The sequence below is a fragment of the Chelon labrosus genome (assembly GCF_963514085.1).
Source record: "Chelon labrosus genome assembly, chromosome: 23".
In the NCBI taxonomy this organism is placed as follows: domain Eukaryota; kingdom Metazoa; phylum Chordata; class Actinopteri; order Mugiliformes; family Mugilidae; genus Chelon; species Chelon labrosus.
The window spans coordinates 15,309,426-15,331,626 of record NC_140356.1 but is presented as its reverse complement, the minus strand read 5'-3'; the positions used below and the strand labels follow the sequence as shown (position 1 = coordinate 15,331,626).

At 40.9% G+C, this 22,201-nt stretch overlaps 4 protein-coding genes across 4 annotated transcripts; 3 read left to right on the top strand and 1 right to left on the bottom strand.

Annotated features, from left to right (window-relative positions):
* Positions 1 to 477: 477 nt before the first annotated feature.
* hcls1 (hematopoietic cell-specific Lyn substrate 1) lies at positions 478 to 6,713 on the top strand. The gene is made up of 17 exons (XM_084573318.1): positions 478 to 608; positions 1,334 to 1,417; positions 1,519 to 1,592; positions 2,114 to 2,237; positions 2,372 to 2,482; positions 2,870 to 2,924; positions 3,011 to 3,121; positions 3,203 to 3,313; positions 3,389 to 3,499; positions 3,572 to 3,682; positions 3,766 to 3,821; positions 4,244 to 4,313; positions 4,465 to 4,613; positions 4,703 to 4,840; positions 5,047 to 5,278; positions 5,359 to 5,427; positions 5,587 to 6,713. Exons 2-17 carry the CDS (start codon positions 1,334 to 1,336, stop codon positions 5,721 to 5,723), a joined length of 1,743 nt encoding a protein of 580 aa, XP_084429444.1. The 5' UTR covers positions 478 to 608; the 3' UTR covers positions 5,724 to 6,713.
* A 144-nt stretch (positions 6,714 to 6,857) lies between these two features.
* On the bottom strand, positions 6,858 to 8,611 carry llph (LLP homolog, long-term synaptic facilitation factor). The gene is made up of 3 exons (XM_084573319.1): positions 8,521 to 8,611; positions 7,483 to 7,711; positions 6,858 to 7,380 (listed from the first exon to the last, which is right to left on the bottom strand). The coding sequence occupies exons 2-3, from the start codon at positions 7,697 to 7,699 to the stop codon at positions 7,217 to 7,219; spliced, it is 381 nt and encodes a 126-aa protein (XP_084429445.1). The 5' UTR covers positions 7,700 to 7,711; positions 8,521 to 8,611; the 3' UTR covers positions 6,858 to 7,216.
* Positions 8,612 to 8,712: 101 nt separating this feature from the next.
* pex26 (peroxisomal biogenesis factor 26) lies at positions 8,713 to 12,452 on the top strand. The gene is made up of 5 exons (XM_084573839.1): positions 8,713 to 9,048; positions 9,120 to 9,260; positions 9,538 to 9,863; positions 9,953 to 10,093; positions 10,189 to 12,452. The coding sequence occupies exons 1-5, from the start codon at positions 8,849 to 8,851 to the stop codon at positions 10,287 to 10,289; spliced, it is 909 nt and encodes a 302-aa protein (XP_084429965.1). The 5' UTR covers positions 8,713 to 8,848; the 3' UTR covers positions 10,290 to 12,452.
* Positions 12,453 to 12,606: 154 nt separating this feature from the next.
* Positions 12,607 to 20,652, top strand: LOC311508729 (ubl carboxyl-terminal hydrolase 18-like). The gene is made up of 10 exons (XM_084573661.1): positions 12,607 to 12,905; positions 14,180 to 14,276; positions 14,374 to 14,513; positions 14,600 to 14,679; positions 14,767 to 14,901; positions 15,422 to 15,517; positions 15,596 to 15,748; positions 15,819 to 15,950; positions 16,199 to 16,242; positions 17,607 to 20,652. Exons 1-10 carry the CDS (start codon positions 12,827 to 12,829, stop codon positions 17,677 to 17,679), a joined length of 1,029 nt encoding a protein of 342 aa, XP_084429787.1. The 5' UTR covers positions 12,607 to 12,826; the 3' UTR covers positions 17,680 to 20,652.
* The last annotated feature ends 1,549 nt before the right edge of the window (positions 20,653 to 22,201 follow it).

Below are 22,201 nucleotides of genomic sequence, written 5' to 3'. Positions count from 1 at the left end.
TTATTTTACACCTTTTGAACCTGGAACCTGAACACGTTTAGGGAAATCGGATTTATAATTGCAGAACAACTGCGATTTTAGTGCTCGTAAAATATCCCACTTGTGTTTTAAGTTGTGTGAGTCTGCCCCCGTGTGTTGTAACTACAACACGGCTTGCTAAATCACAACCTCTCTGCATTTAAGCTTTACTCCTAAACATTGATAAAAGTAAGATAATGTGCAAGTGATAGATCGTAATTATAATGTTTTAACTGCTTTTGCTCTAAAACAGCTGGGATCAGTTTCTGTGTTTTTGGATTTCCGGGGGGAACTTGAATGCAGCATTGCATTTAATTTTAGTTTATTTAATTTGTTAAAACGCCTTTATTTATATTTATTTATAAGTGCCAGACAAATAATTTAAAAAAAATACCTTTACAGTCATAAATGACCAAAAATAGATATGAGCGACACCAATATTGCTATTTAAACCAACGCGCGTTCACGTGTGTCTGATCCGCGTTCACTTGACGCCCGTCACACTGCCACAACTTGTGTGAAGACCCTCAAGAGTACTTTGTTGTCGTAATATCCATCTGCACACGGATATACTGCGCAACAATTGAAAGGTAATGTCATATATTTATTTCCACTTAAAAACTAATGAATAGCCTTCTGTGTTCGTTTTTGTTCTTTATACATCTTTCCGCCCAATTAAGGAAGTAGGTTTAGGCAGACGCAGTTAAAAGTTTTGAGCAGTAAACCCGTGTCTGCAAATTCTGCATTAATTTTACATTTTTACACGTGAAATATGAGCATTATGTGATAATGTAATAATATAATACAGTTAAATGTGAAGGGATAACGTTACATATCTTTTAGAAGTTGTACTGTATGCACATTATTTACAATATAATGCCCTGGATTACTGCTATTGTACTTATTACTACCATTTATGAGAATAAAAACGTGTTTAGAATGACTGTCAGTACAAAATCTGGACAATTAATAGACTAGCATTCATTTTCAAAAATGTTCTCTGTTCCCCTAAAGAGACACACAACCTTATTTTCAGTTTTCCTTTCTGATAATGTGCCGATACATTGCTTAATTCCCCTTAAAGAATGCAGTAGTTTATCATGTGTAAAGTATGTTTCATTATGGAGAAGCTTCGTGTTGAAAATAACTTCCCTTTTGAGACTTCAGCAAACAGTGGTCAGAGCTTGTTGTGGTGGTAGTGCATTTCAGTCTTCAAATAAACTCTGAACACAAGCTTTAACCCATGAAGAGGTCAGTAATCAATGGATTAATAATTAGCCGTCTTGTTCTGCTCACTGTCTTTTAATTTCCCCAGATGTGGAAGTCAGTCGTGGGCCACAATGTGAACATGAAGGTGGCTTCAGAGGGGGACGACTGGGAGACGGACCCTGACTTTGAGGTGCTGTGTACTTCCTGGAGGGTGTACCACCGTTAGGGTATCTTCGACGTGGGGTAAACACTCACACTCACTCAACCCCTTCGTGATTTGTGTCACTTCAGAATGACGTGTCGGAGCAGGAGCAGAGGTGGGGAGCCAAGACCATCGAGGGCTCGGGACGCAAAGAACACATCAGGTAATAAGACGGAGACAAGCCCTTTTTCTGGGGATTATGAATGCTAAGCATCGTCTCAGCATAGAGTGACTGCTGTGCAGCAACAGGAAGAGGAAGTGAGAGCAAAGAACAGGCAGCAAGTCTTTCCTAATATGGGTAATATATGATGATGACGCTTTTGACAATGAGATATAAACCTCTGCTCACAAGGTGAGAAAATAAATTTAGACTGTAAGAATGAGTCTAGAAGTCAGTCACCAGTGTTGTTATGACTTTCTTGAAGGTTTATACATTGTTCACAGTTAATAACTTATTTAAGTATTAATGTTTAGTAACTTTCTAGTTTTTTCCAGAAGGATATTTATTTGATCTTTGTCGACATGAGTTTAGTCCATCATTGACACCTCACTAGACTAAACACCCCCTGGAAAAACTTGTAGCGCATCTGTACCAAAATACATTCACACTTTTTCTGTTTGGAGCATCTTTATAAAATATTACCGTCAGCGCGAGTGATAATATCAGTGTGTTATTTCCTGCAGTGTAGCAGAGCTCAGAAACAAGGTGGCTGTGGAGCATGAGCAGGTGAAGCAGAAGGAGTCGACTCCCAAAGCGTCGTATGGATATGGAGGGAAGTTTGGAGTGGAGAAGGACCGAATGGACAAGGTCAATTAATTATTATATAGTCATGTGCTCCTCTTGCTTACACTATTAAACATCTTATCCGTGACTCCGCATTGATTTGCTTGTACTGTCTGTGTGCTGCTTGCTCACGAATGTATTTTGGCGGCTCTGTCTAGGTGGCTGTGGGTCACGACTACGTGGCCAAGGTCGACCAACACTCCTCCCAGAAGGATGCGGCACAGGGGTTCGGCGGGAAATTCGGTGTTCAGAAAGACCGCGTCGATAAGGTGAGAAGACGAGTTGAGCCTCTTGCAGCTTGAGAAACACTGAGAACCGACAAGAAAAACTTAAAGAGGCCACATCACACCAATTTCAGCACTTCAGTATCTCTTCCTCATCATCAAACACTGCAGCCTTTTCTTCAGATCGACCAAAACAATAGAACAAGATAAATATCTGACATGCAGCATCTAATATTTATTGAGGAAACGTGAGTGTTTAAGAGAGAGTTTGGACAGTTAGAGCTGAATCCCAAACAATGAAGGCAGATAGAGATGGGACCCCCATGGAGTTTAGACGCTGGTGGTGGGAGAGTGGAAGAGATAAGAAACTAGAGCAGCAGGAATAGATGTTCTAACAGTTTCTATCACTGTCTCTTTTCTGTATCCGTGCAGTCTGCAATGGGCTTCGAATACAAAGGGGAAGTGCAGCAACACGCATCTCAGAAAGGTAGTTCCACCGTCCGGCCTCTAACACACAGTAGTAAGTTTCTACCAAGCAGAACGTCTCATTCAAGGTTTTTTATTTTATTTTAGATTACTCAAAGGGATTTGGAGGGAAGTACGGTGTTGAGAAGGAGAAAGTGGACAAAGCAGCTATGGGCTACGACTATAAAGGCCAGACAGAGAAGCACCAGTCACAAAAAGGTGAGTTCAGCTTGTAGCAGTTGACTTCTTTTTACACTTTGCTCAATATTTGCTTTATTTTGCATCTTATGTCTTCATCAGACTACTCTAAGGGATTCGGAGGGAAGTACGGGGTGGAGAAGGAGAAGGTGGACAAAGCTGCTCTGGGTTACGACTACAAGGGAGAAACAGAGAAGCACCAGTCACAGAAGGGTGAGTTAATGTTGTGGCTCATTTGTTAGCTCTGGCGCATTTCGGCCTCACTTCATTCTGGACTCTTCTTTTCAGATTACTCCAAGGGATTCGGAGGGAAGTACGGGGTCGAGAAGGAGAAAGTGGACAAAGCTGCTCTGGGGTACGACTATAAAAGCGAGACGGAGAAACATCAGTCACAGAAGGGTGAGTTAATGTTGTAGCTCATTTGTCAGCTCTGAAGCATTTCGGCCTCGCTTCATTCTGGACTCTTTTCAGATTACTCCAAGGGATTCGGAGGGAAGTACGGGGTCGAGAAGGAGAAAGTGGACAAAGCTGCTCTGGGGTACGACTATAAAAGCCAGACGGAGAAACATCAGTCACAAAAAGGTGAAAAAAATACTCCTATCTGTAATTTGAAAACATTGGAGGAGTTGTAGATCGTGAGTCTGATCAAACTCTTCGCTGTTTAGATTACTCAGCAGGTTTTGGTGGTCGCTATGGAGTACAGGCAGACCGTATGGATAAGGTCAGTGTGAAGGATGAATCTATTCTTGGTTTTTAATGAATTCTTTGTTTAATCTCTTAATGTGACTGTAGAAAATTTCCCCAAAAAGTGATTAAGTAGATAAAGCTGCAGTATGTTACATTGTTAGCCTTGTTTTAACAGTTGTTTTGCAAAGAGTATAATTTGGTTTTGGTCAAGTTTAAATTTGGCAGCAGTGACAGATCACGCCGGATGTGGTGACTCAAGCGGCTAAAATGTGTCGCTATCACGGCTCATACGTCATCCTTCTCTGGTAACCAGAGACAGGAAGCAAATTCTGAATTCAAATTTACGTGACTAATCCACTAAATGATTATTTATTTCAGTCATTATTGAAATAATTCATCTGTCCTGACTACTAGAAAGACTGTAAATAAATCTGTCCCTCTATCATTACCCTGTAGAGTGCTGCTGGCTTCTCAGACATGGACACCCCAACATCTTCTTATGAAAAGACGCAGCCAATAGAGGCCTGTAAGTGTTTTTGTTCGACATAATTAAACCCACTGTGCCTTCTGTCTGGTGAACAAGTAAATCAGCGGCTTTTGTGCTGTTTCCATGTTTGAGCAGTGAGAAACACTGAGAAACACTAATGGGCCTTTTCATTTCTGTCCTTATTATGCAGCAAGCGCAGGCGCAGGAAAGCTGAAGGCACGCTTTGAGAACATGGCCAAAGCTTCAGATGAAGAGAACAGGAAGAAAGCAGAAGAAGAGAGAGCGAGGAGGCAAGCCAGAGAGAGCAGAGAGCGAGAGGAGGCCAAACGCAGACAGCAGGTAACACCTTACTGCAGTGTGAAAGAGCTGTTAGAAGTTGTTTTCACCACATGTGTGATGGATGTTGCCTTGTATGCTGGTTTCCTCAGGAGCAGGACTCAAGAGAGGAGAAGTTTACTCCACCACCAGCTGCTCCAGATGTGGAGCCAGAGTACGACATGCCACCAGAAGTTCACCACGACGAGCCGGAGCCAGAACCGGAGCCGGAGCCGGAGCCAGAACCAGACGTGAGACCCATACATCAATCCTCCATTCATCTGTTTAAAGGATGTTTCAGAAAGCGAGGGTCAACACTGGTCTCTCAGTACTTTATTAGCCCATCTCACCATCCATTTTCACTTGAATACACAGGAGGCACAAGCTGCACTGGAATTTTCTTCCGTCATTTCCAGGATTTAAGGTTAAGAAATCAGTGATTTTCCATTTTTTCCAGGAGGAACCGGAGTACGATGAGCCCCCGGCCTTGCCTCCACGCACAGACGACATCCTTGACACGGACGCCCCCCCTCCTCTGCCTCAAAGGTTTGCAGAAGAGGATGAAGATGATGGCGTTGACGTGGACGCCCCCCCTCCTCTGCCTGAAAGGCATGCGGAAGAGGATGACGGTGGAGAATATGAAGAACTCACTAACACTGCTCCTCCTCCTCCTCCTCCTGTGATGTCAGGTCCGTCTCTGGTCAAAGCCGTCAGTAAAACTGGAAGACTTTCACATTTAAAATACGTTAATACCAGTGTTTATTTACAGCTGTGGATAACGACTACGAAGATCTGTCAAGTAACCCGAAGGCAAGAGCAATTTATGACTATGAAGGAGGTAAGACTCTTCAGCCCATATACACCTTATACTCCAAGAAAAAGAGATATTAATGCTTTTTCTTAGAAGTTCTATTAACATACTTGTTGACAGATGTGTAGGTTGCGACAACAGATTAAATCATCACTCAGCACATATTCGGTCTCCTTTCCTCAACAGTGGAGGATGACGAGCTCTCCTTCAATCCGGATGATATCATCACCAACATAGAGATGATCGACGAGGGCTGGTGGAGGGGACAGTGTAACGGACGCAGCGGCCTGTTCCCCGTCGCTTACGTTGAGCTGATAGAGTAAGCGATGTGATCCGACAGCTTCATTCGCTTCCCTTCAACAAAGTCACTTTTCTTGGGGATGAATTATGCAGTGTATTTATGGCAACATTCAGCTCATTTCCCCTTTTCTTTACTTCTCTGTACGGTGTAATATCTCATAGAGGATCAGGTGATGTAGAAAGTAACTAAGCAATATGACCCACGTCAATGGTGACGATTAAAACCTTTTAATTGCAATGATCAGAGGTTATAAGAGATAATAAAATATTTTAAAAGAAGACTGCGTTGTTTACATCGCCTGCTTTTATTAGACCATCTCTTTCAGGTTCATTCTTCACATCCTGCCAGATTTATATATTACGATGGTTGTTTGACATTATTATGCTCTCTGAATTATTTCAGCTCAAATGTTGTATCCTCGCATGTTCTCCCCGTGTCTGTGTGGGTTCTCTCCGGGTACTCCAGCTTCCTCCCACCGTCCAAAGACATGTTTGTTAGGTTAACTGGTGATTCTAAATTGGCCGTAGGTGTGAGTGTGAATGGTTGTCTGTCTCTCTGTGTTAGCCCTGTGATAGACTGGAGACCTGACCAGGGTGGACAACGCCTCTCGCTGGGACCAGGGGTCGCTTTAACCGAATATTTTGTTATGTGATGGAAAAATCTGAAGGCCATCCGTCATTTTGACAGATTGCAATTCACACCCCTGACCACTTGGTGGCGAGTGACCTTATTAATTGGCTCTTGTCTCTCATCGCAGTTTGCGTTCCAAACATCGCGGAACTTTTTTTTTTGTTACCACTTAAAGTCAATACTGTTCTGAAAAAGTACTTAAAGTTAATGAAACTTTAATGAAAATTAAATGCTTCTGAATATGTCTTTATTGTCATTTTAAAAATTTAAAGTGAAAAATAGATTATGACGGGATTTTTATGACCCTGTCAGTCAAAATCACAGACAACGAAAAAGTCTAGCGCAACCTCTGGCTGGGACTTAGTTACGTAAGATGTCCTGTTAGTAGTTACTGAAAAAAAATGATTGTATAAGTTACCCAGAAGTGGCGGCTGGGATGACTGTTGCTTCCAAGGAGCTTGTCAAGATGGTGGTGGGCAAATAAATTCAAAAGATGTTTATCAATAACAGTGAATGAAACAAGTCATAGGAATAGAAATCTTTTTTTTTTTTTATCTGTGTACATAAAGATATAACTTGAAGTAGAGGATAAATGTGTATCACCTCCATGTCTAAGACGTGTTGAGCCACTGTGAAAGCAGGCACACCTTAAACAAGTCTTACGTCAGGCTTGTTCTAAAAATCAAAAGCTGCTCTTCAACGATAGCAAACAATTTTCTGCAATGACCAAAATTTCATGCTCACTGTTGCAATTGTGAATCTTATAATCCACTGAAGAGAGAAGGAGACTCACACTCATCATGTATAAAACAAGACATGACACGATTCTGTGTTTCTGCGTCCAAAGTCTGTGAGATTAGCAAAGATCTTCTGGTTTCCTGTGTGTTACCAGGCAATGCCCTTCTTCTTCTTGCCCTGGCCAGTTTTCTTTCCCATTCGTTTGCCTTTCATTTTCTTGGCCTGCCGTTGGCCCACCCATGCAGGATACTGTCCATGTTCATCCAAAAGAGTTTTCTTGTTGCGCTTCTTGTCCATGTCCATCTTCCCATCTGAAACGCAGAAAAGTGGCCAGCTCATAAATCAAACGCTCATGTAAATATTTTCTACTTCTTTAAACCCACACACCACGTCATGGACATTGCCTCACTCACCGTCACACTCTTCTTCTGCCATGTCGACATCCACCTTCTTCTTTATCTTGCCGGCTGGCACCACCGTGGCGATCTCCTGCACCTCGGCCATGACATCGTCTCCTTTCTTATCCAGACTCAGGGCTTGTTTCAGTCGAGCCAACTCCTTGGGAGCATTTTTCTTTCTCTTCTCTGCCCGCATCTTTCGCTTCCACTTACTCCGGAGGCTTTTGGCCATTTTAAGGATGTTCTAAAAGGAAGGTTGAACGATATTGCACATTGTAAGAGCTTGCCCATGTTGATGATGAGGAAAAATAACAGGAACACAGCAAACAAAAGTCAAATAAAAACATGTAAGTTCCTGTGAGATTCATTAGACGTCAAGACCACAAGCATCCTCTCCAACACTAGAATCCATTACAATTCAAGATAGCTTTCGTTCAACTATATGCCACATAACTCTTTCTTTTGGTGATGAAAACTACATTAGTAAATGATCAGGGGGAAAAAAAAAAAAAAGGTAGAATACTTTTACACATCTTTAAAATACACTAGTAGCTAGGGTAGATGTAGACTACTGGCAAGAAGTTAAACACTTGTCAATAAACCTCCCTGATGTTTCAGTGTCAGGTTTTCGAGAAGGATGGTTTTGGAAATCATACAACATCAACTAGTTGTGTTATATGGTACTAAACACCACATTCACCGAGTTGGACACACAAAACACAGGACATGCCTGCAAGAAATCTGTCTATGGCGTTTAATAACCAAAAAATAGTGGACCTGTAAAGTATTACCACAATGAAACACGTTTATTTAAATATAAACCAGAAAATAAAATGTATTTGTTGTCATAATTTAGCTTACAATTTAGGTTTGTGAGTTATTACAGCATGCTTGGTCAGAGTGTAGCAAGCTAACGGCTAATTAAACAGTTTGCTAGCTCGTTAGCTTTCAACTCGCTAGCCTCTTTAAATACAATAAAGCTAGCTAATTTCCTTAGTTAGCTAATAAAGCCGTGGTCGTCGTTCCGCAATATAAAAGCGACGCTTAACTTACATAGGTAGTTTTATGTAGCAGCTGCTTAAATGTCCTGCGTTGAGACAGGAACCCTCCGTAACACGTGTTTACAAGTTGAGAGAAAAAAAAGTATGACGCGCGTTCGAAGTAGCTGTAACGCGATTGGCTGTCGCAGACGTTCTGAAGAACGTGACGTCTGATTGGCCAGCGCTCTCAACCCGGAAAGACGAAGGATCGTTAATGGTAAACAAAATGTCGTGGCTAGTTTAACGTGGAAAATAACTATTATCACCGGGTTTATTTGGCACATAGCTGCCTGGTAGCTTTGTTAACAGTTGAAGGATTTAATTTATTTTGTCCTGGAGTCATGAGCAGCTGTTCAACCAGTGAGGCTCCTGCTCGCAGCTTCGCCTCAGTGTGCAGCCCTCCACTCTCTTCTACTTCAATGCTCAACATGCTGGACGCTGCTGCAGAGCAAATGATGGTGCACAAAGATTTCCAGGCGGCTTTGGACACATGCGAGAGAGGCCTGGAGGGTGTAGCCTGCATGGAGCCAGAGGACAATAGGTAACTGGTGTGAAGTTTCATCTTGAATCACTTCACCCTGAATGTAAAGTAACTTTTATGCTTCTTTGCAGATGTGTGGAGTTTAAGGCTGGTTTCTGCATCTTAGGGATCCAGGCTCTGGCTGAGATGAATCAGTGGCACGGTGTTTTATCTTGGGTCCTTCATCAGTATGAGCAACAGGAGAAAATACCAGCTAAAATAATGCAAATGTGGTGAGGAGGAACTCGGTTACTTGTTTTTTTTCTGTCTGTATAACCAACTACAAGCACTTAAGGCACATTTTTGGATTATTTTTGATTTATTTCCCCGTTTCAATCATTATTTGAATTGATGACCAACTGTAATCAGATGACAGAGCTGCAACTTTTAATTAAGAAACACAGAACACTTTCACACATGTGGAGCTAAAATTAGAGAGTTTGTCATTTTTTGCTTTATAAAAATAACACAAAATACCAACTAAATAGATTTTCTCTCCTATTTTCGCAGCATACTTCTTTACTCCAAGGTGGGCGAGCCTGCTGCGGTGCAGGAGGCCGCCAGAGTCTGGTTACACTGCCCGTCAAACAGCGGAGCGGCCGGCTTTGGGACGGTCGCAGAGCTGTATTTGTTGCACGTCCTCGTGCCTCTCGGAAACACGGACGAGGCTCGGGAGCTGATCGTGGGCGACGTTGGTGGCGTTGTGTTCACAGAAGAACAGAGACAGACAGCGCTGGATTTCATAGAAGAAAAAGAACGACAGAATCTGGAGCCACCTCTAAATCCTGGGATTATTCCAAACTCTGATATCGCTGCACAGCCTGTATCACATCAAGGTCTTATACTTCTGTTTCCACTCACTGAAAGCATGATTCTATAAGTATAAATAATACATGTAGATACTGATTCTGATTTTGTTCTGCAGGTACTATAATCCGTAAACTTCAAGTCATGCTCAAGTTTCTATACAGAAAATTCTTGATGACCGGCTCTGGCTCGTTCCCTCTCCGGAGACTCTTTCTGGCTGCTGTCCTCCTCTACATGCTTTTAGTCCGAGTGGATCCAGGTTGGATGAAATGTTCAAATTCATATTGGTATCATCACCGAGGTTTTAGAGGTGATTCTAAACACACTGGTGCATTTCTTGTTGTTTGCCCACAGCTCTCCCATCTTCATTCATGTGGATTTCCAAACTTCACCAGCTGCTCAAACAGATGTGGAGTTCCATGTTTGCACCATATTATCAGAGCAAAGGACTGTAAAATATGACATTTGATAGTGTTAAGATGTCCCACAGACTCAAAGTGACAGATTTTATTGCCTGGTCTTTAGTCACCTGATTTAGCTTCCCTTAACTTTGTAGGTCCGGATGATTCATCTTAAAAAAAAAACTCAAATCACTTCAATTATAACTTTATTTAACCATGAAAGGGAGTATTAAATGTTTTTTTTTTTTTGCAGTCAATGTACAATAACAAGTATTAAATATCTGAACATATGTGAATATATTTTTTATGGAGTAGGATTAAAAGAAAAGAGAGAAAGCTTTAAAGTCCACGTTTCTGACACTGACTTTTCCCATATTGTTTTATATCTATTTAAAAATTCATTAAGGACATGTAATTATGTGAGGCAGTGCTTTCCGAACTTTTTTTTCCCATCACCGTCTTAGAAAATATGCGTGGACAGACACTGGTATGTTAAGATGCACTGACAAGTTTCCAGGTAGAAGCTAAATGAAAAAACAGCAATCCTCTGACTGAATGGAGATTGTCATATAGCTGACTCTGAGGCCTTTGGCGCCCCCTTGAGGGAGACACGGGTCAGGACACATACAGTTCTGCATTTGTCTTTTTAAAAGACTTTTACAGCTGATTTTTAACAGTGCTGGGAGACACATTCATAACACCTACAGTTTCAATACAGAAGAAGAATATATTACAAAGACAAACCCTGGATTTAAAATCCTACGTAAGTCAAAGGAATAAAGGAGTAAAATATCACTTGTTACTTATAGTAATATTATATGTGAGTTAGTTCCCTGGTTTCTGCTGCTTTGCTAATTTATTTTACATCATGTTCTCGTAATTTTACTTATTCACCGTGTCATTTTGAACAATGCTGTTTTTTCTCAAGTGTAATACTCCTGCAGAAGTTCACTGTGTGCGTTCCTCACGGCTTTCACAACTGCAAGTATTTCATGTTCCTTTTATTAAATCTTTATATAATGTAAAAGTAGTCCACAGTCAAATACATGTAATCTAATACACTGCCTGGCCAAAAAAAAAATAATAAATCGCCCCCTGGATTTATCTAAGCAAATAGGTAGGAGCCTCCTATTGGATAATTACTGCATGGACGATTATCTTTCAGCTGACAACAAGTTATTTAACCCCAACTGATGCAATGAGTAGCTTCTTATTTCTTAAACAACCATGTCTAAAGACACATCCTGTGGTTGTCAGAAAGATGTTAGTCTGTTTGAGAAGGGTCAAATCATTGGCATGCATCAAGCAGAGAAAACATCTAAGGAGATTGAAGAAACTACTAAAACTGGGTTAAGAACTGTCCAACGCATTATTAAAAACTGGAAGGATAGTGGAGAACCATCGTCTTCGAGGAGGAAATGCGGTCGAAAAAAAAAAAAAGTGACTGATCGTGTTTGGTAATCACTTAAACGTTTGGTGAAATCAAATCGTAGAAAAACAACAGTAGAACTCAGGGCTATGTTTAATAGTGAAAGTAAGAGCATTTCTACACGTACAATGTGAAATGAAACTCAAGGAATTGGGACTGAACAGCTGTGTAGCCTTAAGAAAACCACTAATCAGTGAGGCTAACTTGGGAAAAAGGCTTCAATTTGCTAGGGGGCGTAAAGATTGGACTCTTGAGCAATGGAAGAAGGTTATGTGGTCTGATGAGTCCAGATTTACCCTGTTCCAGAGTGATGGAGGCATCAGGGTAAGAAGAGAGGCAGATGCACCCATCATGCCTAGTGTCTACTGTACAAGCCTGTGGGGGCAGTGCTATGATCTGGGGTTGCTGCAGTTGCTCAGGTCTAGGTTCAGCAACATTATGTGCCCAAAGAATGAGGTCAGTTGGAAATCAATGGATTTATTCTTCTCTGATATTCCAAGATGACAATGTCAGGATTCATGGGGCTCAGATTGTGAAAGAGTGGTTCAGGGAGAATGAGACATCATTTTCACACATGGATTAGCCACCACAGAGTCCAGACCTTAACCCCATTGAGAATCTTTGGGATGTGCTGGAGAAGGCTTTGTGTAGTGGTCAGACTCTCCCGTCATCAATACAAGATCTTGGTGAAAAATGAATGCAACGCTGGATGGAAATACATATTGTGACATTGCAGAAGCTTATTGAAACAATGACACAGCAAATGTGCTGTAATCAAAGCTAAAGTGCGAGAGTGTGAGAGCTTTTTTTTTATTTATTTATTTATTTTTTGCCAGGCAGTGACTTATACTCATGTGCAGGCAGTAAAATGTGGTCGCAGTAAATGTGATTTAAAAAAAAAAAAAAAAAAGAAAGTTCAGTTTTGTCTTCGTGTTGTTGTTGGCTGACTCACCGCATGGCAGAGTTTTAAGTTTCGATTTCAGCAAAGCGAACAGAAACCTGTAAAACGAAAGTGATTCTGCTGGGGATGTTTTTACCGTGAAGTGACAGCTGTGTTTCACCGACAGACCACCTCTGCTGTTAGACCCGGTAAGTCCAGTAAACCGATCCGTGAAGCTGAGGAGGACAAGTCTCAGACCAGAGTCCACCTCCAGGTAGTTCAATGGACTGGCGCCGTTCAGAGGGAATGAAGCCTGTACTGATCTTTACTAGACTATTTTCTTGTAGGGGAGACCACGGCGGTAAGTAAACAACACACAGTCATTTCAGTAAATTAATCTGCAGATTTTTTGATTATCTTTAAGTTTGGACCGCTTGGGGGTAGCTTCGAGTAACCGTGATGGCACTTCACACAGACCGAACAATCGATCAATCAGCTGATTAATCGATTATTTTCATCGTGGATTAATAGTTTCAGTTCTATACAGAAAATTTGAAAAATGAGTCAGCTACTTTTATTAATCCACAAATTTGACAGTGTATTAGTTACAATAGCCACATTCTGCATTAAGTACTTTTACTTTAAATACTTGAAGTACAATTCCCTTACTTTCCCTTACTTAGAGCATTTGCTGCAGCATAGACACTTTTATTTGGGTGAAATATAACTTCATAGTTTGTTTTTTGGACAAAATGTTGGAAGTGCCTTATAATTCAGTCCAGTTTACCACCAATACCCAACTGGGATGGAAAAAGTACACATGTAAGATTAAAGTTTCATTCTAAATGTTTATTATACTGTTATGGATTTGTATTTGGGGGGAAAAAAACTCTTCTTTTTGAACTGTGAGTGTAATTCTGTCATTTGTACACCATGAAATTGTGTGGGAATCCTCAAGAATCCCTTAAAAACTGCGAATAACAAGGATCTGTTGGTTTAGCATCTTTCGCAACACTAGAATTAATCTCCACGGGCCCCAATCACCACCTGTAAGAATTCAGCCTGTTATGTGTTTTTGGTCCATGACTCGAGGGCCGTAAAGAAATAAAGGTGATGAGTGAAACATGGTGAAACATAGCCATGTCCTCCCAGCCATGACTTCATCCACACCTCCTTAGGTGTGGCTGATTAAACCACACAAAGACACCTGCACTGCCACCGCAAGGCCAACAGGGGTAACCAACTCATTCATAACCAAGATTTCTCTTATTATTTCCTTTTCCTCTTCCAAACCAATAAATCCTTCAGGTGTGTTTCAGTGACAAAGAAAGCAAAATACTGACATTGGATCTGTGTGAAATAAACCAGTAGACGTCAGTAGACCACCTCCGTGTGGTCTTAAAACAATAAACCAAACACGAGTCATGCTCTGTCGTCTATAAAACGATTGATTTATTGTTTTAACAGACTATATACGTGATGTGGGTGTTCTGCAAAGCTATACTGACATTTTGAGCCCACACTGTTACATTTTTATTTTATTTTCACACATGCAAACAGCCACTGACCCTCTGAGCCACAGACTTAAGGTGTCCCAGACTCTGTTATTTAACCTTTTTTGATGTTGTGTCTCAGGAATGAGAGGCCTCCCCAACAACCATCTATCCTGCTGTGCGAACACGCTGCTGCAGACCCTTTCTGCTACCTGGGAGTTAGCAGACCTGCTGGAAAAGTAAGAAAATTAACTCCTATCACAAAGTTTAACAAGTGTGTGTTTTTCTCAGATGCTAAAAAAATTGAGATTAACAAGATTTTATGTATTTCACAAGGTGGCAACCAGCCGGTGTAAGATCAGAGGGTAGTAATGTCCCCCTCCAGCTAAGGCGAGTCCTTGTGGCCATGCGGGCCGGCCAGACTGACTCATCTCATGATGACTTCCTCCGCTGTCTGGACAGAAACAGCATTCGACGTAAGAGCCACAAGCTAACACAGCGAGCGTCTCAAATTGTTGTGGTTAATGTCACAACTTGTAACAATGAGAATGTCGTTTTGCAGTCAGTGTGCAGCATGACGCCGATGAGGTGTTCCTTTCCATCCTGAACTTCGTGCAACAGCAGATGGACGACGCAGCTCTGGTCGGTCTTTAATCACAGTTACTTTTCTATTCTTCTCCTTCTTCTGAATGTATTGTTTTATATTTGCTCCCTCTTTCTCTTTGCCAGGCTCTTGAAATCCAGAGTCTGTACAAGATTTCAGTGGAGACTCAGCTGCAGTGTTTAAACTGCACCTCCATCCAGAGTCGAGCCAGCTACCTGCTCAGCCTGCCTCTGCATATAAAGGACGACCACAACACTCTGGTGCCGTTTCTTTCCATTTTTTTGTGCAGGTGTGCACAGAGAGTAATAGTTTAGAGTAATATTTGAACTTATTACTTAGCTTTCTTATCAGGATGTATATGGAAATATAAGACAATACCAATATGCAAAGTATAGCGTCACTTACCTTCGGATAATCTCCCAGTTTCTTCCTGTGGAGCTAACAAAGTCTTCCTGTAACCGCCTCTAAATTTGATTAATCAAAACATAATATGTTGTCTGTTGAATGCATGCAAAAACTAAAGTCTAACAGCAGCGTTTTGTGGTTTTGTGAGTACAACAGTACTCTCTTCTCCAGGTCAAGAAACAGTCTGGCACACACTCGCTATAAAAACACAACTTATTGATTTTGCCCTTGTGCTTGTGAGAGATTTAACTGGTCAGTTAAGCACCACTGATTCCAATATTTCTTTATGCAAAGCTAAGCTCGCTTGCTGCTGCTATATGTACAACGTGTAGATGAAAATGTCAACCCAATACTCACAACTGTGGACCTTTTCAGGAAGGCTGCATGACCTCCTTCTTTGAGCATCAGGAGCTAAAAGGCGTGAACAGCTGCTACTGTGCAAACTGTGAAAGCAAGACTCCATCCAAACAGGTGAGGCGTCGTTTAAGTTCCACCAAAAACATATTTGCTAACGTCGTCGTCAGCTTAGAAATGACATTTGTCTTTCAGGGTGCCAAACTCCTCGCCTTGCCTCCCATCTTGTGCATCCACCTGAAACGATACCGCAACATGCGTGGTTCCACCCGGAAGCTTGACTGCAAAGTTACTTTTCCCGAAACCTTTAAATGCTCTGAGATGTTTCAAGAAGCAGACTTTGCTCAGGTACTTCTGTTTCTTTCTTGAATCTTGATATCAGATCTTATGTCATCTAAAACCTGGTGTGTTCTTACAGAACAACTGCAGGTACACACTGTATGCAGTGGTGGTGCATGCTGGATTCGCAACGTGTGGGCACTATACAGCGTACGTTCGCAACAGGGCGGACAACTGCTGGTACTACGCTGATGACAGCCATGTGCGGCCGGTATGTGCAGTATGACATGTCTCTCACTTCAATAAAAGTTATTTCTGGCTTTGTTTTTATAAATATATATATATATATAAAGTGTACACCTCATAGTTCTACATAAAAGTTTTCTTGAAATTTTGTACAAATAACTCAACACAAAGTTTTACTCTCTACTTGTTCAAGAAGGATTGTTGTAGTACTCTACTTTTGTTTTATGCTAATTTGTGTTTAATTTAATATCTGATTTTGACTGAAACACTCAGAGCTCCTGGGAAGACGTGAAGAAAACATATGGAGGACGTTTCGGGTAAATTGCTCATCAGTTTTTGTCTGTTTTTATCTGTTCTGTCCCTGTAAGAGAACATGTTAGGAAATTCAGTTGCTTTCTTCATGAGAAGTTAGAGGGTTGATGAACATCTTTACATATGTTATCAAGTCATCACTAGCCAGTTGGCCTTAGCTTAGCATAAAGACTGGGAACTGAAGCAAACAGCTCGCCCGACTTTATCCAAACGCAGTCAAATCTGCATACTCACTCACTCAGATGGATAATTTTTTCCTCTTCCTGGATTAACTTCCCTGTGGTGTGCCTCAGGGCTCTGTTCTGGTTCACCTGTTATTTCATTACTTCTCTTAATATGTCATACAGTTTATAGATGCCACAGTTACACACTTTATTATCTTATTTCTCTGAACTTCTTCTTTAATGATGAATTCATTTTAAGTGATCAAAACTTTAAAAAGTTTCACTCTGATTGAAGAAACATCTAGACTAACCGGAGAACCAAAATTAAAACTTCGCATCTTCGAGGAATAGTTTAGGACTTTGGGAAATCCACACTGTTCCTTTCTTTCCCAAAACCACTGTCACACATGTGTATCTGAAACCAGGATGAAACTGTTATTTTTGGACATGGACTTGAAAACTTTACCCCTTGTCTCCAGCGTTTATGCTAAGCTAAGCTAACTGTCTTTACGCCGCAGCTTCAGTTACTATACAGACGTTGATGTTATAATATCTGTCGGCAACAGAGCAAGTAACTGTGTTTCTGAATATGTCAAACTGTTCCTTCAATTGCCAGAGGGAGACGTGGGACGACATGTTCTAAAATTAAACTAAGTTAAAATTATTTTAACACAGCTGCTCAGATTTTTATTTCTTCTCACGATAACACTTTTAAATTAGCCATACAACCACCATGCCTTCAGCAAGAAGTAACACAAAACATGTGATGTCCATTTCACCTTGTTTAAACAGGCTTCCAGTGGTTTTGGGGTTAAATTTGAGACTTTATTAATAACATTTAAAGCCCTAAACGCTCGACCCCTGCTGACATCACGGAGCTTTTATCTTCCTACTCGCAGTAACAGCTTTAGATCTTTACACAAAGCCTTATTGTCTCCTCTCCATGGTCAAGATTAAAGACTAAAAGGTGACCGTGCCTTTGCCATGAGGGCTCTCAAACTCTTGAACTCATAAACGGAGGAAATCCGTCTTGTCTGCAGCGTTGTCTAGTCTTTGAACAACAAACTGCATTTTGGCTAACACCCGGTTTTCCTGTTGCTGTTTATTTTATTGAAAAGTTCCCTTTATTCCACCCCCAAACTGTGATTTGAATTTTATCTCTGAAAAATAGTTTTTTAAAATCTTTACATTTATTTATTTTCCAGGGACACGGCATACATGTTAATGTATAGAAGAGATTCAAGAGAGGAGGGACAACAACCTGAACTCTCTGGCTGAGATGACGGATCCAAATTAATCAGCAGACATGGTGCAATATAGGAACATGGAAGCGTTTGCTTTCTTGCAGTAATTTACTGTGATTAATGATTTTATTGTACATGGTGAAAGGTTATATATATGTAATATATATATTTTATTATTCAGCACATTTATAATGTAAGCCAGCACAGTAATTTGTGCCAGGGACCAGTAGGTGGCGTTCAAGACTCAAAGCATGAAGTGTTTTCCACTCTTGGACCACACACACTGTCAGTGAGTCTGGGGGGTGGGTTTGAAGAGAATGCTTTGCTTAGATATTTGCTGTTTTGGGGGAATACCTGCAATAGGAACCAATGTTCAGTTTACTTAAGAGTCAATCATAAAATAACTAATTTCAAACAACAAAAGCAATAACAAATTAGATTTAATGTATTGTATTTTCTATTTTTAAAAGACATATTTGGAATGACATGCAATATTTTTTCATGCATTTGCTGGTGCACCAACCACATCAAGATGACGCGTTGATGTCCTGCATACATGTGTTGTCAGAAAACAATGAGGGGAACTGAGGGCAGCATCTTACAATAAAACAGACGTTGAAACGTTGCAGTTGCAGTCACCGTGCGTAAATGCTCGGCGTAGCCTCCAACCAGGGCCTCTAAACTTCCCACTCGCTTGGCCAGGAGTTGGGGGACCGTGTGAAATGGTGCCTATGTGCTGCAGAGCTGACAGAATGGAACATGTCTGCACAGTGCCAGAGGCAGCGGGCCTCATGCTTAGTCATCTCGATGCTGTATAGCACAGGCGCAGCTTTCTGTATAGGGGTATCTCCTTCCCACATTCAGAGCACAGACCAGGGATAGATGTCTGTGTTGTCTTGATCTGAGTCAGAGCCATTTTGCATTGTATTCATGACAGGGGATCATAAGTCTTCCTCTGACTAGTACAAGTGCAAAGCTGACATTGGAAATAGTCCCAGAAGAGTATTGTCCTGCAAGTAATGTCACGCTGCACTGTTTTGATATGTAATGTAATACTCAGATAATTTATTTAAAGCAGCTATAATCATTTATTTTTTTTTCTTATTTGGACAATATATCAAATAAATATGAGTAGAATGAAAGGATTATGGTGAGAAACACTAATGCACAGCTGGGTTTGTAAATAGGCTGTAACAAACATATCAGTTTAAAATCTTAAATGTGCAACTTGTCTCTGCTGCTGTGGTGCAGAGCTGCGTACTATAGTACTACACTTCATTAAAACACCAAGGTATTTGAACTTTACATCGTCCTGTTATTTATTCAGATGTTAATTTACTACACGTTCCTGGCGGCTGTTGTTAGTCGTGACTTTTGGAGTAAAATGATAAAAACAAACCTCAAACTACCATAAAATGGGAGTTATTATTATTATTATTTAACTGTTGAACAGTTTATAGTTCAAATTCGGTCCACCACATTAAAACCGCTACTTGCATACTTGCACCACTTGCATGCATACTAACATATACAATGTTTGCATGTTAAATACTTTCACTTTCTGTGTATTTTAAAGTCAGCTCAACACTAGTTTAAGTTGTCAGTGAGTTGAAAACAAGCAAAAGTACAATATTTCTCTATAAAATGTAATGGAGATGAAGTATTAAGTAGAGAAAATGGAAAAAATAAACCACATCTTTATATTCTGCTTGTATAAAAGTCACATTTGGTATACGCGTCCCTATTATTATTATAAGAAATATTAGACTCCTCTCTCTCTTTTTCCAGAGAACTGATTCTCCCCTTTGTAAGGCTTTAATTAATTATGCATGTTGTAGGACCATGTGTGAAGTAGAGGCTAGACGAGCACCTGTTCGGCATCACACTGACATTGACCACATCACAGATGCTAACAGTGCGCTTGCATGACACAGGCAACACACCCCGAGGCCACGCGTATGAAGTCTGATTGAACGCATGGGCGCTTTAGTTTCTTTTCGAGCACATGTCACACAAGGTTTTTGTGTCCGTTGTGCGTTCGAGGCCCTGTTTGTGGTTGCACACTTTATGGCAGATCATAATCTCTGCAATTAAGCTTCAGCTCTTTGTCTTGATCAGGTGTTAGTCAGCTACCAAGGACACCGTATGTTGTGCTGTCATATGCTTTCACTGGCAGCGATGGTGATTGATATAATAAATGTGTAAAACCGCAACTGAAGCCCATATATGTTGCTAACACAGCCTCAGCAGGCACGTAGGCATGATATTCCCCGGGGTTTGCAGCGCTGAGAGAATATATGAAAGTTCATTAATGCTTTTAAGCCATTGTTGATGTGTGTTTACCAGTTACTAGGTGAGCACACCACTGTGATGCGAGGAATTTGAGAACCACTCTAAAATGTTCCCTTTTTTGTGTGTGTGGAGGATTTCACGGGCTTAGATAAACGCCTGTGTCTCCGCTTGATTGTTTCTGCAACGGGGCCAGCTAACGAATATTCCAGCCCTCTCAGTGTTTGATTCGCTCTTTGTGTCACTTGTCGAAGAGCAGCCCTCATCTTCCATGGAAAGAGAGAGAGAGAGAGAGAGGGAGAGGGAGAGGGAGAGGGAGAGGGAGAGCAGGAGGAAGCAGTAAAGTTGAACTGTGAACTGGCAGGCAAACTCTAACAGTCACAAAGTTTGCAATGCCTTTTTAGACACATTATGCAGCTCTGTGGCTCCAAATGCTTGCCTGCCATTTTGGTCCAGACTGAAACATCTCAACAATTTTCCGTAACATTTTGTAAACCGACCTCTATCCTATTCATAACAAACTGCAATAGGTGCAGTCTTGTTTGTTTTTGTTTTTTTTAAATCTTGCGTCATTCATCCAGTCAACACTTTGATGCTTTGGTTAATGACCATAAAAACTATGACACTAATGGTATTCCCATTTATAATCTGTGTTGCCAGTCGGTACGGTTATTATTGTTCTGGTCTGCTGCCATAGAAGCTCTTAACGGCACAACCCGTTGAGAGACCAGATACTTCGATTTCATGCTGATTCTTGTTTTGATCTGTGTGTTGAACTGTTACGTAACTGCGTATTCTTTTGTTAGCTCCCTTACCTATTTCTGATTGTCCTTTTTTTGGGTGGTGGCGGCACAGTGGTGGTTAGCACTGACGCCTCGCGGCAAGAAGGTTCTTGGCTCAAACATGTCGGCTAGCTGGGGCCTTCCTGTGTGAGGTTTGCATGTTCTCGCTGTCGTTTGTATGGGTTTTCTGCGGCTTCCTCCAACAGTCCCAGGACAAGCTCATTCATTGGTTCATTGGTGTTTTGGCATTGGCCGGAAGTGCGTGTGAGTATAAATCGTTGTTTGTCTTTCTGTGTTAGCCCTGTGTGGTGTGCAAAGCATAACAAAGTATATTTGTACAGTAATTTCACTCTTTGTTCGATGTACAATCATTAATTCTAAAAATCATTCCAGATGCGGTAATTTCAAGACGATATTCTATGTCAGTAGAATATTCCAGAAAGCTGATGGGATGTGCCATCAGTCAGCGATCAAATTAAATATCTACTGACATTTTTATGACCCCGTCACTGTTGCATTTCGTCTTTAACCGTAGTCAAAGGCCACTGTAGTCTTCTTGTTTACTCGTGACCCACATATGCGTCACAAAGTTGAGATGGTTTCAGCCAAACAGAGGCGTTATTAGCCAACAGCGTCAACGAGCACTTGAGCAATATTAGCAACTCATTGGTAACTCTGCTCTTCAAACTTTGAAAACTTTCCATTAATTAATACATTAATTATTAACTTTTTGTTTAACTACACTAACGGTGGAGCTAATAACCAAACAATGTGCCCTCTAGCATGCTAGCTTTGCCATCATGAGCGTGTTAGCTTGCTGAACAAATAGACTAGCTTGTTTATTTTCCTGTTAATATATAGGAATCCATGTAATGAAGTACTTAACAATTTAACACGTGACTTAAGCATGTTTTACAGTTATTTTAATCACACCAACTTGCACGAGAGGAAACGGCGGATGACGGTTGCTACTTTGCTAACCTCACGGTGGTTAGCTACCTTCAGCTTCCAGCATTTCTCCATTGAAAGATTTAACTATTGCCATATTTAGTATGTGGAACAATTGCTAAGACATCACTTCATTCAGTTCAGTTCAGTTAAAGATAGCAGCTCAGAGGAAATCAGTTGTTAAATTTAGGTCTGGTTAAAGCTAGCTGTCTCACCAGCTAGCCTTCATTTGCAACCATGCAGCATGGGCCTTAGCTAGGATTTTAGCGCAAACATACATTTTAATTGCAGATTCTGCATTTGCTACAACGCAGGCATTTTTAAATTATGAAGCGGACGTTCGAAAGATCTTTACTCATTTTACTTTGCTCACTAAATTAGTTACCTTGATTTGGTTCTGCAGCAGCAGTGCCTCTTTCATTCACAATTCACATGCGTCGTCGTCTGGTTATATTTTTACTGCCTAAAAGAGGAACTATTTTGTGCACTGTCTATTCGCAGTTCTCTTTTTTTTTTTTTGCCCTCAACAGATGATCA

What these genes read in the sequence shown, in the direction of transcription:
- pex26 (XM_084573839.1), top strand. Translation starts at nt 8,849, where the DNA reads ATGAGCAGCTGTTCAACCAGTGAGGCTCCTGCTCGCAGCTTCGCCTCA. An exon ending in ATGGAGCCAGAGGACAATAG is followed by an intron (nt 9,049 to 9,119) that starts GTAACTGGTGTG and finishes GCTTCTTTGCAG; the next exon opens with ATGTGTGGAGTTTAAGGCTG. An exon ending in GCTAAAATAATGCAAATGTG is followed by an intron (nt 9,261 to 9,537) that starts GTGAGGAGGAAC and finishes CTATTTTCGCAG; the next exon opens with CATACTTCTTTACTCCAAGG.
- hcls1 (XM_084573318.1), top strand. Translation starts at nt 1,334, where the DNA reads ATGTGGAAGTCAGTCGTGGGCCACAATGTGAACATGAAGGTGGCTTCA. An exon ending in AGAAGGACCGAATGGACAAG is followed by an intron (nt 2,238 to 2,371) that starts GTCAATTAATTA and finishes GGCTCTGTCTAG; the next exon opens with GTGGCTGTGGGTCACGACTA. An exon ending in GAAACATCAGTCACAGAAGG is followed by an intron (nt 3,500 to 3,571) that starts GTGAGTTAATGT and finishes GACTCTTTTCAG; the next exon opens with ATTACTCCAAGGGATTCGGA.
- llph (XM_084573319.1), bottom strand. Translation starts at nt 7,699, where the DNA reads ATGGCCAAAAGCCTCCGGAGTAAGTGGAAGCGAAAGATGCGGGCAGAG. An exon ending in GGCAGAAGAAGAGTGTGACG is followed by an intron (nt 7,381 to 7,482) that starts GTGAGTGAGGCA and finishes TCTGCGTTTCAG; the next exon opens with ATGGGAAGATGGACATGGAC.
- LOC311508729 (XM_084573661.1), top strand. Translation starts at nt 12,827, where the DNA reads ATGGACTGGCGCCGTTCAGAGGGAATGAAGCCTGTACTGATCTTTACT. An exon ending in TTGTAGGGGAGACCACGGCG is followed by an intron (nt 12,906 to 14,179) that starts GTAAGTAAACAA and finishes GTTGTGTCTCAG; the next exon opens with GAATGAGAGGCCTCCCCAAC. An exon ending in AGGACGACCACAACACTCTG is followed by an intron (nt 14,902 to 15,421) that starts GTGCCGTTTCTT and finishes GGACCTTTTCAG; the next exon opens with GAAGGCTGCATGACCTCCTT.